Source organism: Neoarius graeffei, chromosome 1 (genome assembly GCF_027579695.1).
Source record: "Neoarius graeffei isolate fNeoGra1 chromosome 1, fNeoGra1.pri, whole genome shotgun sequence".
In the NCBI taxonomy this organism is placed as follows: domain Eukaryota; kingdom Metazoa; phylum Chordata; class Actinopteri; order Siluriformes; family Ariidae; genus Neoarius; species Neoarius graeffei.
In genome coordinates, this window is record NC_083569.1 from 40,605,088 (window position 1) to 40,621,919 (window position 16,832).

General features: G+C 42.9%; 1 protein-coding gene across 15 annotated transcripts in view; it reads right to left on the reverse strand.

Moving 5' to 3' along the window:
- The window catches only part of scrib (scribble planar cell polarity protein), a 269,195-nt gene that overhangs the window by 17,584 nt on the left and 234,779 nt on the right, over positions 1-16,832 (reverse strand). For 8 of the 15 annotated variants that reach the window (XM_060931763.1, XM_060931798.1, XM_060931772.1 and 5 more), the window contains 10 exons: positions 16,225-16,296; positions 15,959-16,018; positions 13,820-13,867; positions 13,531-13,656; positions 12,376-12,426; positions 11,522-11,662; positions 10,839-11,001; positions 8,144-8,375; positions 7,649-7,738; positions 7,386-7,568 (listed from right to left, as the gene is read on the reverse strand). In XM_060931763.1, coding sequence (XP_060787746.1) covers positions 7,386-7,568; positions 7,649-7,738; positions 8,144-8,375; positions 10,839-11,001; positions 11,522-11,662; positions 12,376-12,426; positions 13,531-13,656; positions 13,820-13,867; positions 15,959-16,018; positions 16,225-16,296 — 1,166 coding nt within the window. The remainder of the gene's footprint in view (positions 1-7,385; positions 7,569-7,648; positions 7,739-8,143; positions 8,376-10,838; positions 11,002-11,521; positions 11,663-12,375; positions 12,427-13,530; positions 13,657-13,819; positions 13,868-15,958; positions 16,019-16,224; positions 16,297-16,832) is intronic. The other 7 variants (XM_060931789.1, XM_060931781.1, XM_060931836.1 and 4 more) reach the window with 6 other exon arrangements.

The window sequence follows — 16,832 nt, forward strand, 5'->3', positions numbered from 1 at the left end:
CGCGCGCCCGCGCAAAATTTAATGTGCGCATTCTGATCTACTGATTGCGCAGCTTCCGCGCAAACGCGCGCAGCCCCCCGATCCACTGCCCTTCTTTCACACCCCCCACGCCTCATGGACTGCAACGGCACCCGCCTATTTAGCAATTTTAATACACAGGGATGTGATTTGGGGCTGGTGAAATTATCTGAAAATTTTAGCCGGGGGTCTGGGGGCCGCAGGCCCCCAGCTGGTCCAGGGCAGCACCCTGGTGGGGGGACAAGGGGGGAAGCCCCCTGAAGCTCCTGGGTTTTGGGGTTTTCTGACTTAAAAATTGTACTAAAATGGCAAGCAAACACACAAGAAAAAACTTGTCATGATTAACAAATTCAAGCCAATTTAATGGTCAACATGCAACTCTGACACACACTCGCTCACTCTCACACACTCACACTCGCTCACTCTCTCACTCGCGCGCTCTCTCTCGCGCGCTCTCTCTCTCTTGCGCGCTCTCTCACCCCAAAGAACCAGCGCGGCAGGGCCCGCTAGCCCCGCGCCTTGGGACGTAATTCGCCCCGAGGCGAGTCGCGGCGCTCCGCTTAGGTTTCGTTTCTATCCCGGGCTCCAGCCCGACTTTGGTCACTCGTAGTTCGGGCAAGGGAGGTCCCAGTATCCCCAAACTTGACAGCCAGAGACCTCTGCCCTCTCCCCAAAGAACGAAATCGCTGAACAAATGTCTCACAGTCTCATGTCCAACGTCTGTAGCAGCCTCTTTCTCCAACCATTCCCAGCAGAACTTGTTTTTCACTATTCTGTCGATTTCTTTAACTCGATTTGCATCTTTACGCTCGATCACGGAGGCTGCCATCTTTCAACTCTGTTTGAAGCGAGCTTACGTACAGCTATCTAACAAGCGCGTTCATTGGTTGTTACAGAGCGATGGGCCAATCACGTACCTCGTTTCATCTCAATGACGTAATTGCGTCAATGAAATGAAACGAGGTACATGATTGGCCCATCGCTCTGTAACAACCAATGAATGCGCTCGCTTCAAACAAAGAGTTGAAAGATGGCAGCCTCCGTGATCGAGGCGTAAAGATGCAAATCCGAGGCTGCCATCTTTCAAACAAAGTCGGAATGAATAGGATACGAATGTGGATTTGAGGGAAAAATCGGAAACATTTTTTTTTCAAGTTTTGAGGTGAAAAAAGCGGAATTCCGCGAATTCGCGGAAAAATCACATCCCTGAATACAGAATCCACCTTGAAATTACAATCGGACACTCCAACGCACCCCCCCCCCCCCCCCCCCCCAAAAAAAAACAAACGGATCTGCGCGATTAAAAAAAAAAAAAGAAGTCTGCATCTGCGCCTTTAGTTTGTGTGGAGAGATATGATCTGCAATAACATGCATTGTTGGCTACAGACCGAAACATACTTTCAGAATGCACTGGCCAAGGCAGGACTAAACTCCATGTGCCTTCTAATAATTAAAAAAAAAAATAGTAATTTGTAAGCTAAAAAGCCTGTGTCTACACTTTTCTTTCACCGAGTGGCAGCTGGGCGGGACATGACTGAATGGGTGTTTCTGATTTGTCAGCTGTCTTTAACTGGGGCAGGACATGACTGAATGGGTGTTTCTGATTTGTCAGCTGTCTTTAACTGGGGCGGGACATGACTGAATGGGTGTTTCTGATTTGTCAGCTGTCTTTAACTGGGGCAGGACATGACTGAATGGGTGTTTCTGATTTGTCAGCTGTCCGCTCCAAAATCGGCAGCTTCAAAACGATTTATTTTTTTTTTAACCGACAACCAAAAAAAATTAACCGATTGACGTTGATTCGGTCAACCACCGGTCAAACGGTCATCGGTTAACATCTCTAGTGGGGGATAAAAACCTTTTGCCAAATTACATGAAATTCCTCCAAAAATTGTGAGGGAAGTGATTTCAGAAGGCAAGCACACCTTGATGAAACTGTCAAAGTACAAGCTTGTTCATAATCAAGGGCGTAACTCTGGTAAAATTTGCCCAAATTAAACGAAATTTCAATATGCGTATAACTGCCATATAATGAAGCCTTTTGCCAAGTTTGGTGAAATTCCTCTGCAAATTGTGAGAGGAGTTGATTTCAGAAAAACGTACACCCTCATGAAATTGTCAAAGTACAAGTTAATTAATCAAGGGTCAAAACTCTGGCCAAATTTTCAGAAATTAAATTAAATTGCAATACGCGTATTACCGTCATAGAACAAGGCCTTTTGCCAAGCTTCGAAAAATTTGGCCAAAAATTATGAGAGGAGTTGATTTCAGAAGGCGAGCACACCTTCATGAAACTATAAAAGTACAAGGCTGTTAATCAAAAGGCTGTAACTCTGGTAAAATGCGACCAAATTGAACAACAATATGCTTAGTCCTGACATATAGCAATGCTTTTTGCTAAGTTTGGTGAAATTCGTCCACAAATTGTGAGAGGAGTTGATTTCAGAAGGAAAACACACTCATGAAATTGTCAACTTATAATTTTGTTAATCAAGGGCTGTAACTCTGGTAAAACGTGACCGAATTGAACGAAATTACAATATGCGTACTACTGACATATAACAAAGAATCCTGCCAAGTTTAGTGAAATAAGAATTACCAAGTGTTTAACCAGTGACTGATAAATATCTTTCCCTTCCAAAGACAGTAGGGATTTTAAGTTACAATTGTCGCAGGGATGGTTATGTTGGCCGGAATAAAACTGAGCTGTACTGCGTATGCATGAATTCAACTAGCTTCATCCTTCCTTCCTTACAGCTCGCTCTTCTACTAAGACAAAAAGACCAGTTTGATGTACTCATGAAAAAAAAGTGAAGTTTGCTTGAGCTAATTTCATGTTTTTAATGCATGTTGAGTTTTTTTTCCTTTGATTATTTACACTAGATAATAACATTCCTTCAATGAAGTCAGAACAATTTGGTCAAAGACATAATTGAATTTATTTTTTTCGCGGTCCAAATCCTGCGCTCTGATTGGCTGGCGAGCGGGTTTGTATCCTACGATACGGACCCCAGTTACGGACCTCTGGCAACTTGCTCGTTCACAACAACAACAAACATAGTATCATTTTTTGTCAACATTTATCTTTTTTTTTTAATAAGATTATCAAAAATCTTATAAATTTTTGCCAGCATTTCTCAGGAGAATAGCATTAATTTTACAGCATGGATAGCGATAACGACAGTGTTCACAATGAAAGCGAGTTTTACTACCCTGAGGAAGAAGAAATAAAAGAAAACATTTCAGGACAAAGCAAAAAACCTCTAACTGTTGCTAACGCCGAGCAAAAACATGGCTGAATCCTGAATAACTCCTATTTGTATAAATAGGGGACTACATAGGTGGCAAAATGTAGTTTTTTTTTTTCTTGCCATGGAAGTGCACTTGTATACTGAGGAGGAAGCCATTTGCATTACAGCCGTGAATGAGGATTCAAAATAGCATTAATTTTACAGCATGGATAGCGATAACACCAGTGTTCACAGCGAAAGCGAGTTTTACTACTTTGAGGAAGACAAAATTAAAGAAAACATTTCAGGAGAAAGCTAAAAACCTGTAACTTGCTAAAGTCGAGCAAAAACATGGCTGAATCCTGAATAACTCCTATTTGTATAAATAGGGGACTACATAGGTGGCAAAATGTTTTTTTTTCCTGCCATGGAAGTGCACTCGTATACCGAGGAGGAAGCCATTTGCATTACAGCCATGAATGAGGATTCAAAATGGCGGCACGGCTCGGTTTTCCCTTTCGGGCGCTCTCGTTTTCTGTTAGAATTTGGTAAAGAAAAAATATATTATTTACCAGCTTAAGGTTGGTCAGTATGGTGAAATACTGTGACCTCGGCCCAGAGGGCCTCGCTCAGTACTTTCAAGACATTGGTTATGGTATTTCATGATATGGACCTCCCAGCTGGTAAATAACACACACACACACACATATACATATATATATATATATATATATATATATATATATATACACACACACATATATATACACACACACACACACATATATACACACACATATATATATTGAGGTATTTCACTCACGTGACCAAGTCATGTGATGCTGCCATTTTGGACGGCACGGCTCGAATCAGTTTGAATGCGAGGAAGGCGACAAACGAAAAACATAAAAGAAAAAGGAGCGAGATGCAGAAAACACCTTCACTATCCAGCGACGTAGGGCATTTACAGGGCGAGCAGAGGGAGAGGTATTTGCAAAAATTGAGGTTAGCAGGCTTAGAGAACGACGTTTACCTGCTTCCACCAGGATTGTTCACTGACGTACGGAAGTACACGAAGCCCTCGTCTTTACCTGACTTCGGCCCACATGATCTGTATACCTATGTCGTTAAAAACCCATCGCCATACACAGGTATTGATCTGAAAGCGTATAAGAGTTTGGATGCCTACAAATATTTTGTGTCAGGCTGGGTAACATGCCTACATCAGCGGGTCGTCCCTGGAGCCGGTGGTCGCCATCTGATTACAGCTAAGGTTTGTTCACATTTTCATTTACTTTTGGTCCTCAGGATAAACAAAATGTTATTAAATGTCATTGAAATAACTTCTTAGTCTGTTGAGACATGGCCCGTTATAAATTTGCTGTTACCAGGCAATGACCAAGAACTGTATTATTAGGGTCGGTGTCTGTGTTGTAGCAGTGTACTAGCAACTAGCTGTTAGCACTAGCTAATGTCAACAACATAGTAGCTAGTATGTTACTGTAGCAATATTTACGTTCAGTCATTTGGATGAATGTTAAAACCTTTCAGTCTCAAGTTTTTCCTTTACTGGATTTACTAGTTTACTGAGCTAGCGCGCTCGGCCAAACCGGGAGCCATCGCGCGCTCTCCGGCCGGGCCGGGAGCCATCGCGCGCTCTCCGGCCGAGCCGGGAGCCATCGCGCGCTCTCCGGCCGAGCCGGGAGCCATCGCGCGCTCTCCGGCCGAGCCGGGAGCCATCGCGCGCTCTCCGGCCGAGCCGGGAGCCATCGCGCGCTCTCCGGCCGAGCCGGGAGCCATCGCGCGCTAGCTCAGTAAACTAGTAAATCCAGTAAAGGAAAAACTTGAGACTGAAAGGTTTTAACAGTCATCCAAATGACTGAACGTAAATATTGCTACAGTAACATACTAGCTACTGTTGTTGACATTAGCTAGCTTGCCGTCCAAAATGGTGGACACCGGGGCGTCACGTGACCCTGTGACGTCAGGTGAAATACCTCAATACACACACACACACACATATATATATATATATATATATATATATATATATATATATATATATATATATATATATACCGATTCCAAAAAAGTTGGGACACTGTAAACTGTAAATAAAAACAAAAATGTGATAATTTGCAAATCATGGAAACCCTACATTTCTTTGAAAATAGTACAAAGACAGCAGATCACATGTTGAAACTGAGAAATTTCACTGTTTTTTGAAAAATATGTGCTCATTTTGAATTTGATGTCAGCAACACATTTCAAAAAAGTTGGGACAGGGGCATGTCTACCACTGTGTTGCATCACCTCTACTTTTAACAACACTCTGTAAACGTTTGGGAACTGAGGAGACCAATTGCTGGAGTTTTGAAAGAGAAATGTTGTCCCATTTTTGCAAGAAACACAATTTCAGTTGCTCAACAGTTTGGGTCTCCTGTGTCATATTTTGCAGTTCATAATGCGCCAAATGTTTTAAATGGGAGACAGACCTGGACTGCAGGCAGGCCAGTTTAGCACCCGGACTCTCTTACTACAGAGCCATGCAGTTTTAATATTATGTGCAGAAAGCAGTTTGGTATTGCCTTGCTGAAAGAAAGAAGGCCTTCCCTGAAAAAGATTTTGTCTGGACGGCAGCATGTTGCTCTGAAACATGTATATCTCATTCAGCATTCATGATGCCTTCCAAGATGTGCAAGCTACCCAATGTCACGTACATTAATGCACCCTCATACCATCACAGATGCTGGCTTTTGAACTGTGCACTGATAACAAGCCGGATGGTCCCTCTCCACTTTAGCCTGGAGGACGTGATGTCCAAGATTTCTAAAAAGAATTTCAGATTTCGATTCGTCAGACCTCGGGACAATTTTCCACTTCGCCTCAGTCCATCATAAAAGAGCTCAGGCCCAGAGAAGGTAGCTGTGTTTCTGGATATTGTTTATATCTAGTTTTAACTTGCATTAGTAGATGCAGAAATGAACTGTTTTCACAGATGATGGTTTTCTGAAGTGTCCCTGAGCCCATCCAGTGATTTCCACTACAGACACGCATCTGCTTTTAATGCAGTGTCTCCTGAAGGCCTGAAGATCACAGGCATCCAATGTCAGTTTTCAGCCTTGTCTCATGCATACAGAGATTTCTCCAGATTCTCTGAAGCTTTTAATGATATTATGTACCAGAGATGATATGATCCCCAAATTCTTTGAATTTTACACTGAGGAACGTTATTCTTAAATTGTTGCACTGTTTGCCCACGCAGTCTTTCACAGAGCAGTGAACCCCTCCCCATCTTTACTTCTGAGAGACTCCGCCTCTCTGGGATGCTCTTTTTATACCCAATCATTTTACTGACCTGTTGCCAATTAACCTAATTACTTTTTTTAGCATTACACAACTTTTTCAGTCTTTTGTTGTCCCTGTCCCAAGTTTTCTGAAACGTGTTGCTGACATCAAATTCAAAATGAGCAGATATTTTTCAAAAAACAACAAAATTTCTCAGTTTCAACATTTGATATGATGTCTTTGTACTATTTTCAATGTAATATAGGGTTTCCATGATTTGCAAATTACCGCATTCTGATTTTACTGTTGTTTTACAGTGTCTCCCAACTTTTTTGGAATTGGGGTTGTGTGTGTATTTATTTATTTATTTTTGAAGACTGCAAAATCAAAAGTTGAGAGATTCGAATTAGACTACATGACTTCGATGAAAGCGAACTAGACACAAACTTTGATGTTATTGTAATGCAACTTCTTAGCCTCAATTCCAATTGTGAAGCACACCACAGAACTTTTGAATGTTTGACTTAATACACTCTGTGCTCATGAAAGAACATTTGCTGTTGCGTGACATTTTTCAGTGTGTCTTTGGAAACCCTGAGCATGGACAAAATGAACGTGGAAGACAACACATGAAAACGGGAGGCACAGTTTAAGATAAGAACGAAGGGTCAGATAAACAGATTCAGCCACAAGCTAAGTTGTGAAAACTCTAGATGCTGATAAATAACACGGGGAACACCAACAGACACAACAATAAAAACTACATGGATCTCTGGGTCATGATTTCGGAGCTATAAACATATTCCTTATCCCTGGGATTTACATGTGCTACGGTGCTTGCTGCTGTACCTGGCTGCCCTCCACATGGCTCTCTTCTCTGCCTCTAGTGCGCGTTTCTCTGCAGGAGAAAGATCCTTGTCTGGAACCACACTGAGCTCTGGGCTCTGCACACGCAGCCTCTCCTGGTGCCGGCGTTCAGCCTTGGCAGTACGGATGGGAGCTGCAGACTCGCCGGGGTACACAGGGATCAGACTGCACACGCATGTAATGAATATGTCAAAGGAACATGCAAGACCATAGATCGATAAAAATGCAAATGATCCTTTAGCTACCCAGTCATGGAGTTGGGTCTCTGCTCCAGTCTGAAGCTATCCTCCATAGAGTTGCGCTGGGAATCACCCCGACCATCTACAGAGGAAGTCCTACAAAACGTGTCACCAAAAGGAAATGATACCAGTTGTAATGCGACAGTTTATATATAAAAAAAAAACAAAACGCAACCCTCCATTAATGATATACTTCCGAACAACTGAGACTCCCTGACAGACCTGGAATTCACATTCAACGCTGTGTCAGGAAATTTGTACACATTAAACCACAGCCCTGATCTGATAACTGTAAACATGCCCCAGCTTTAGGCATGAAAGAGGTCGGACTACACAGTGACTAGCAGGAGCTACAGCCAGCGAGAGAATATGGGTGTAAACAAAACTAACAGTATGCGACAGTATGTGAAAGTAGCCCTTTAATTGCCCAAGGAAACAACGATCTATTAAGTAAGCTATTTACAAAAAAACCCACACCCCACAGTGAAAGGAGTGTCCTACCCTGAGCTGCCACAGTAGCTGGATGGTGTGGCACTGTAGTTTGGAGGTGTGGCACATTGCCTGGGAGGAGTGGACGAGGGGCCGCTGACAGACTCAACCTTGTACTCTACCCCATCCAGAATCACCTTGCCCTGGGCCTTCATCTGCGCCACCTGCTTTGCCAAATCTTCCTCTTCGTCCTCCTCATCCTCATCCATCAGATACTCCCGTGCTCTCTGCTCGATTCTCTTGGCTGTGGAATCAGAACGGCGTTCACATTTCTCTAAATCGCATTCAAACATAATGTTGCCAATATACACAGTTAATTCAAGTACTTGGCTCAAAAAGCTGTTTAGCTTTATCTGTAGCCCTGCACTTGGACCTCACTGATGCATCAGTGAGCCAAGTTGTGCCAATGCATATAAACAGAGAAGAAGCAGAGTCTAAACAGATCACTCTGAGAACAAGACACTTCCTCACTTTTCAGACCCACGTTTTATTTCTTCATTTGCATATATGAAGTTTATATTACATTAGAGGCGTTTGGCAGAAGCGCTTATCCAGAGCGATGTACAGTGGTGCTTGAAAGTTTGTGAACCCTTTAGAATTTTCTATATTTCTGCATAAATATGACCTAAAACAACATCAGATTTTCACACAAGTCCTAAAAGTAGATAAAGAGAACCCAGTTAAACAAATGAGACAAAAATATTATACTTGGTCATTTATTTATCGAGGAAAACCATCCAATATTACACATCTCTGAGTGGCAAAAGTATGTGAACCTCTAGGATTAGCAGTTAATTTGAAGGTGAAATTAGACTCAGGTGTTTTCAATCAATGGGATGACAATCAGGTGTGAGTGGGCATCCTGTTTTATTTAAAGAACAGGGATCTATCAAAGTCTGAGCTTCACAACACATGTTTGTGGAAGTGTATCATGGCACGAACAAAGGAGATTTCTGAGGACCTCAGAAAAAGCGTTGTTGATGCTCATCAGGCTGGAAAAGGTTACAAAACCATCTCTAAAGAGTTTGGACTCCACCAATCCACAGTCAGACAGATTGTGTACAAATGGAGGAAATTCAAGACCATTGTTACCCTCCCCAGGAGTGGTCGACCAACAAAGATCACTCCAAGAGCAAGGCGTGTAATAGTCGCTAAGGTCACAAAGGACCCCAGGGTAACTTCTAAGCAACTGAAGGCCTCTCTCACATTGGCTAATGTTAATGTTCATGAGTCCACCATCAGGAGAACACTGAACAACAATGGTGTGCATGGCAGGGTTGCAAGGAGAAAGCCACTGTTCCCTAAAAAGAACATTGCTGCTTGTCTGCAGCTTGCTAAAGATCACAAACTGGACAAGCCAGAAGGCTATTGGAAAAATGTTTTGTGGACGGATGAGACCAAAATAGAACTTTTTGGTTTAAATGAGAAGTGTTAAGAACCTTATCCCGTCTGTGAAACATGGTGGTGGTAGTATCATGGTTTGGGCCTGTTTTGCTGCATCTGGGCCAGGACGGCTTGCCATCGTTGATGGAGCAATGAATTCTGAATTATACCAGTGAATTCTAAAGGAAAATGTCAGGACATCTGTCCATGAACTGAATCTCAAGAGAAGGTGGGTCATGCAGCAAGACAACGACCCTAAGCACACAAGTCGTTCTACCAAAGAATGGTTAAAGAAGAATAAAGTTAATTTTTTGAAATGGCCAAGTCAAAGTCCTGACCTTAATCCAATGGAAATGTTGTGGAAGGACCTGAAGTGAGCAGTTCATGTGAGGAAACCCACCAACATCCCAGAGTTGAAGCTGTTCTGTACGGAGGAACGGGCTAAAATTCCTCCAAGCCGGAACCGCAAATGTTTAGTTGCAGTTATTGCTGCACAAGGGGGTCACACCAGATACTGAAAGCAAAGGTTCACATACTTTTGCCACTAACGTATGTAATATTGGATCATTTTCCTCAATAAATAAATGACCAAGTATAATATTTTTGTCTCATTTGTTTAACTGGGTTCTCTTTATCTACTTTTAGGACTTGTGTGAAAATCTGATAATGTTTTAGGTCATATTTATGCAGAAATATAGAAAGTTCTAAAGGGTTCACAAACTTTCAAGCAACACTGTACAACATACCCAGAGCAGCCTGGGGAGCAGTGCCTTGGCTCAAGGGCACTTCAGCCATTCCTGCTAGTCCAGGGAATCCAACCAGCAACCTTGTGGTCCCAAAGCTGCTTCTCTATCCATTAGGCCATGGCTTTTTTAGCAGTATTCCTTTAGCTAGGTTTACTCTAGTTGTTAGCATAATGTTAGTTAGCTTGGTAGCTTTAGCCATACAGTATCTTTCTCAGAATTCACAATTTTTTTTAAACTTCAGTGTTCATGAGCTGTATTCTTTACCTTAGCTAGGTTATAACTACAGAGCCATGGCTGAGTCTTTTGTCATTCAGGCATGTTGATATTTGATCGTATATAGTCGTAGCACCTGTTCCAAGTAATCCAACGGCTAATACAGACAGTTGCCTATGATAATTACGTAATCATGGTGAAAAAGTAATGCATTCTCCTCACTTGTCCTACATGATGCTTGTACGCATCACATCACCCATGTCACTTTGGTCACAACATAACCACAATATCAATAAGTCTTCTCAGTTACTGGTCTACACTCACACAAACCTGTGATGAGCAGAAATCGAGACAAAAACACTCACCTTCCTCCTCCTTCATTTTTTTCAGATCATCCTCTCCTACAAGTGAAACACGAGGTTTAGGTTTGTTGTCTGGTGTCTGCTGCTTCACATCGATCTCAAAGTACTTCTGTCTGTCTCTGAAAGACCGCTGCTCTGGGCTCCGTTTCCCACAGGACGTGGGAGGCTGGAAGGAAAAAGAAAAGGAGCGCACAATAACCAAGAGTCAGAAATGCAGAGGATAACATACACAGACCGAGAACCATCACTTGAGGTTTCGCTCTACAATGCAGGATTTGCACCGCAAAGGAGAAGACCGTGAAAGCGTAAGTATAAAAGTGCAGCATGACAGAATTATACATCTTCAAGGCTTTTTAACTGGCAAGTCATGAGAGAACTCCATTATACGGAATGTAATTAAAGGTCATGCAAAAGTGAAACATGCTGAGGTCTTGATATGGTTTCCACCCGGCACCTGCAACAAGATTTCATGCCTGCCACCAATCTAATAGCAGCTTTTCTGCATAAACCTGCAGAATGATTCATCAAGAGTCCCATAATTAGGAAAGGTCTCTTCATCCTTGGCCACTTGTTTGAGGTGGCACAAACTTCTGCCCCACCACCACTGAAGTAAAAAGAGCATGTTATTCAGTACAGCTGTGAGTGAGAGGGCACAAGCAGAATGCTGACCCTGTCAAGCCATATACCTCAGACTGCAGGGAAGGACGAGACAGGCGTGGCACAGCTGCCAGATTCCTGTACTCACGACGGTCAGATGAGAGGGACGGGTGAGGGCTGAGGCCCCCTCCTTCACCCTCACCTATAAACACTTCATTATACTCCTCTGGCTGAAAGAGCCATGAGAGGCACACCATCAGTACCACAATTGGACTATCCCTCTCTGCTTAAGTGTTCAACTTATGCCCCTTTTCCACCAAAGCAGTTCCAGGGCTGGTTCGGGGCCGGTGCTTAGTTTGGAACCGGGTTTTCTGTTTCCACTGACAAAGAACTGGCTCTGGGGCCAGAAAAACTGGTTCCAGGCTAGCACCAGCTCTTTGCTGGGCCAGAGGAAAGAACCGCTTACGTCAGCTGGGGGTGCGGAGTTGTTAAGACCAACAACAATAAGACCGCGAAAGATCGCCATTTTTAAGCGACGAGAAGCAGCAGCGAAGTCATCCATTATTATTATTATTGCTGTTGTTGCTGCTGCTGCTTCTTCCGTGTTGTTTTTGCTTCGATATTCGCGCCAAGGTTTATGCAAACGTAGCGATGTAACTGACGTATACAGCGACGTAATGACGTGGCTTCCCTTAGCACCGCGAGCTATGGAAAAGCAAACTGGTTCTCAGCTGGCTCGCAAGTTGAACGAGTTGTGAACCAGCACCGGCCCCGAACCAGCCCTGGAACTGATTTGGTGGAAAAGGGGTAATAGTGCACCATAAAATGAGGACAATGATACTTAGGAAAACAGTCAACGTTCATTTACCATAATGTGGGGTTCAACAGCATAGGATTAGAGACCGAAAAAGTCTTAAAAACACAGGAGGAGACGGAGACATACCTCTGGCAATGTCTGCTTTGGGTGAAAGTTGTTCCTCTGACCATAGAGATCCTGACAAAGAGAGAGAGAGAGAGAGAGAGAGAGAGAATAGGGAGAAAGTGCAACAGGTAAGGAGGCCGGACCAAGTTCCACAAGCCAAATAAAATGATACAAAAAACAGTTGGCAGACAACAAAATAAATTAGTAAGCTGAAAATATCCATGGATTTACATGAAAAGGTTTTTCGAACACCACTGCACACTGTCAAATACCACGACGACGACACTGATGGACAGATGGACAGAAGTACTCCGTGCAGAAGAGCCCTTATACACGCCACAATGTGAATGTTATGACCCATGCAAGACACTGACCAACAGCAGACAAGCCTTCAAAGAATGGGCTCCAATGGGAAGGCTTTGTTGCCAGAACAACCACGACATGCTCAGAACTGCAAGGAGCTTCTACCCTACCTGTGGGGGCTCCAGCACAGCCATGGAGTGGGGCACAGCCGCAAACGTCTTATATGCCTGCTTGATATTGATGGGAAATTCGTTGCAAGTGTCTGGGGATGGGGCACGAGGCTGTACAGAGGGTTTAAATGCCAAGGAGTTGAGAATTGAGGGGTCAGAGGGCTGATCAGAGTGGGACAGACAAAGAGACAGAGAAGCAATAACGCATGGCGAGAAAGCATGCAGTGGACTTGTGTTCTGTGGCTGCAGAGATGGGGAGGAAAAAGAAAAACGAGAGGAGGATGGCGGAAAAGGCGACTGTATAAAAGATGGAGCTGCACTGAAATTTATAGATGACGACTCTAAGACCCAGAGCGAAAGCCCTGACTAACAGGATACGCATTTCCAAAGACGAGTGTTCCCATTACAGCAAAAACAGGTGTGTGGTTACATTATAAAAAGAGTCTGGAGATTCCCTTTGGCTCGTCAGTGCTTTTGATGCGTTTAAATCTCTCAGCACACGCTTCCTTAGATCCGAGTGATTCAAATGATGTGATGTGATTCAAACAACATTGCGTTGCTTCCAAAAGAGGCATGATATGACAACCGACAGGTGACAACAGATGTGTCTTTTGGTTAATCGGATACTTTTTAGCGACAGGTGGTGGAGGAATGGTGTACAGAGTCTCTGTAATGTGGTCCAGACTGTTGTGAGGAATCTTACAGTGGTCTGGAAGCTGCTGGGGGAAGGGCCATGCTGGAAAGGGTTGGGACTATTGTGACCATCCTGAGTGACGGGAGAGGAAGGAGGCCGCACTCGTGAGATAGGCTGGATGGCACCAGGCTTGGTCTAGAAGGACAAGAGGGGGATATAAATAAATAAAAGTGAAGCAACACCACAATCCTGATATCTCTTAGCATGAAGAATGCCATATACGGGTGATTTATGATCATGAACGTAGCCAGGAGCATGAAATAAACCTAAATCTATCTTGGCTTCTTTGGACACTCACAGCTGAATTGTCCTTGGCAGTCACGTTGGAGGATAAATGAATGCTTGCCTGGAATGAAGCAAAATTACGCATGGTGTGAAACATGTTCTGAAGTACGATCTCCTTTCTCTGGACAAGCAAACCCAAAAACCTCATCACCAAACCAGCATTATACAGGCAGCATCGAGAGACAATGTCAAGAGTTACAGTTAGATCCATAAATATTTGGACAGAGACAACATTTTTCTAATTTTGGTTCTGTGCATTACCACAATGAATTGTGAACAAAACAATTCAGATGCAGCTGAAGTTCAGACTTTCAGCTTTAATTCAGTGGGTTGAACAAAATGATTGCATAAAAATGTGAGGAACTAAAGCATTTTTTAAACGCAATCCCTTCATTTCAGGGGCTCAAAAGTAACTGGACAAATTAAATAATTGTAAATAAAATGTTCATTTCTAATACTTGGTTGAAAACCCTTTGTTGGCAATGACTGCCTGAAGTCTTGAACTCATGGACATCACCAGACGCTGTGTTTCCTCCTTTTTAATGCTCTGCCAGGCCTTTACTGCAGCGGTTTTCAGTTGCTGTTTGTTTGTAGGCCTTTCTGTCTGAAGTTTAGTCTTTAACAAGTGAAATGCATGCTCAATTGGGTTGAGATCAGGTGACTGACTTGGCCATTCAAGAATATTCCACTTCTTTGCTTTAATAAACTCCTGGGTTGCTTTGGCTTTATGTTTTGGGTCATTGTCCATCTGTATTATGAAACGCCGACCAATCAGTTTGGCTGCATTTGGCTGGATTTGAGCACACAGTATGTCTCTGAATACCTCAGAATTCATCCGGCTGCTTCTGTCCTGTGTCACATCATCAATAAACACTAGTGACCCAGTGCCACTGGCAGCCATGCATTCCCAAGCCATCACACTGCCTCTGCCGTGTTTTACAGATGATGTGGTATGCTTTGGATCATGAGCTGTACCACGCCTTCGCCATACTTTTTTCTTTCCATCATTCTGGTAGAGGTTGATCTTGGTTTCATCTGTCCAAAGAATGTTCTTCCAGAACTGTGCTGGCTTGTTTAGATGTTTTTTAGCAAAGTCCAATCTAGCCTTTTTATTCTTGCACCGTGCAGTGAACCCTCTGTATTTACTTTCATGCAGTCTTCTCTTTATGGTAGATTTGGATATTGATACGCCTACCTCCTGAAGAGTGTTGTTCACTTGGTTGGTTGTTGTGAAGGGGTTTCTCTTCACCATGGAAATTATTCTGCGATCATCCACCACTGTTGTCTTCTGTGAGTGTCCAGGTCTTTTTGCACTGATGAGTTCACCAGTGCTTTCTTTCTTTCTCAGGATGTACCAAACTGTAGATTTTGCCACTCCGAATATTGTAGCAATTTCTCGGATGGGTTTTTAATGTTTTCGCAGCTTAAGGATGGCTTGTTTCACCTGCATGGAGAGCTCCTTTGACCGCATGTTTTCTTCACAGCACAATCTTCCAAATGCAAGCACCACACCTCAAATCAACTCCAGGCCTTTTATCTGCTTAATTGAGAATGACATAACGAAGGAATTGTCCACACCTGCCCATGAAATAGCCTTTGAGTCAACTGTCCAATTACTTCTGGTCCCTTTAAAAACAGGGTGGCACATGTTAAGGAGCTGAAACTCCTAAACCCTTCATCCAATTTTAATGTGGATACCCTCAAATGAAAGCTGAAAGTCTGGACTTTATGCCCATGTCCATTATATAACTATGACTTGAATATGTTTCAGTAAACAGGTAAAAAAAAAACAAAATTTGTGTCAGTGTCCCAATATATATGGACCTAACTGTATAAGAGCCCATCAGAAATTAAAGAACCAAAAATCGTAGCCGAGTTTTTTCGTACATCTTGTCACCCTCGTCTTATTCTACAGTCCTGACCTTCATCATGGGCATAAGTGCAATGATTTTCTGTCATGCCATGAAACAGCACAACAGCCAGGTTGTTAATCCTCATACAACTATAAGAGATGTCACATTATCCGCAGAGCACCAATGCAGCTTATTAATCCACCAAGGCGAGTTTGCGAGCCGTTTAGTTTCGTTAACCATGATATGAGAGAGCGCAGAGAAAGCCGTAAAAGCAGGTCGTGCTCAGACAGCCCACTTACGAATCGCGTCTCCCTGCCTTGTGTGACAGGGGCTGAGGATGAGGACTGGTGAAATGATGGCTAGGAAAGGATGCGTCAACAAAGGCACGAGTTAAGGAACAACAAGAAGTGAATGATTTATCCCTTTTTCATTTGTTATAAGTGGTGACAAAAGCTTGTCAATACTGTACACCAATCCGATCAATCTATCCTTTATGGAAAGGACAGCAAATATAAAAGTGATGGTGATTTTGAGAAAAGAGTGTCCTGAAAATTTATGGACTCACCAATTGAGAACCTGGGGAATAAAGAGGCTCCCGGACAGGACTGTCGATTCTTGGGGGCTCAGCCGATGGAGCCTGCAGGAGAATATTGCAAAAAGTGATGCAGTGGGATTGAGTGAGTAAATATAGAGTTACAGCACGCCTGTGGTGATAGTTTTTAAAGCCATGCAAACTAAAATATTATTTGCTGCAACATGGCAGAATATATGTGAGAAGGATAATGCAGGCCTATATTTGGTGGTAACAAGCTCTCTCTAAGTCGATTTGCCATCCTGACTTGAATTTATTAAAATGCCTTTAAAAAATTAAAGACTATTTGAGCTCTTGACTAGACCAAGTTGATCAACACTTTTAGACATTTTCAAAAATGCTGAACACCGAGTGAGCTATTTATGGTTGCAAGAGGGTTTTTTTTTTTTGGTTTGAGATTTGAGACAAATTTGAGAATATATGAATGTACTCACAATAAGAATTTGCAGAACTCGGCAAGCTATATATAATTTGTGCCTTCAGAGTCCTTTTTAAATTGCTGCTGCTAAATGTAGCTCGTGAAGGCTGAGGAGGCCCATTCACCCATTTTTCACCAACACCTGTTGATTGAACATTTCAAG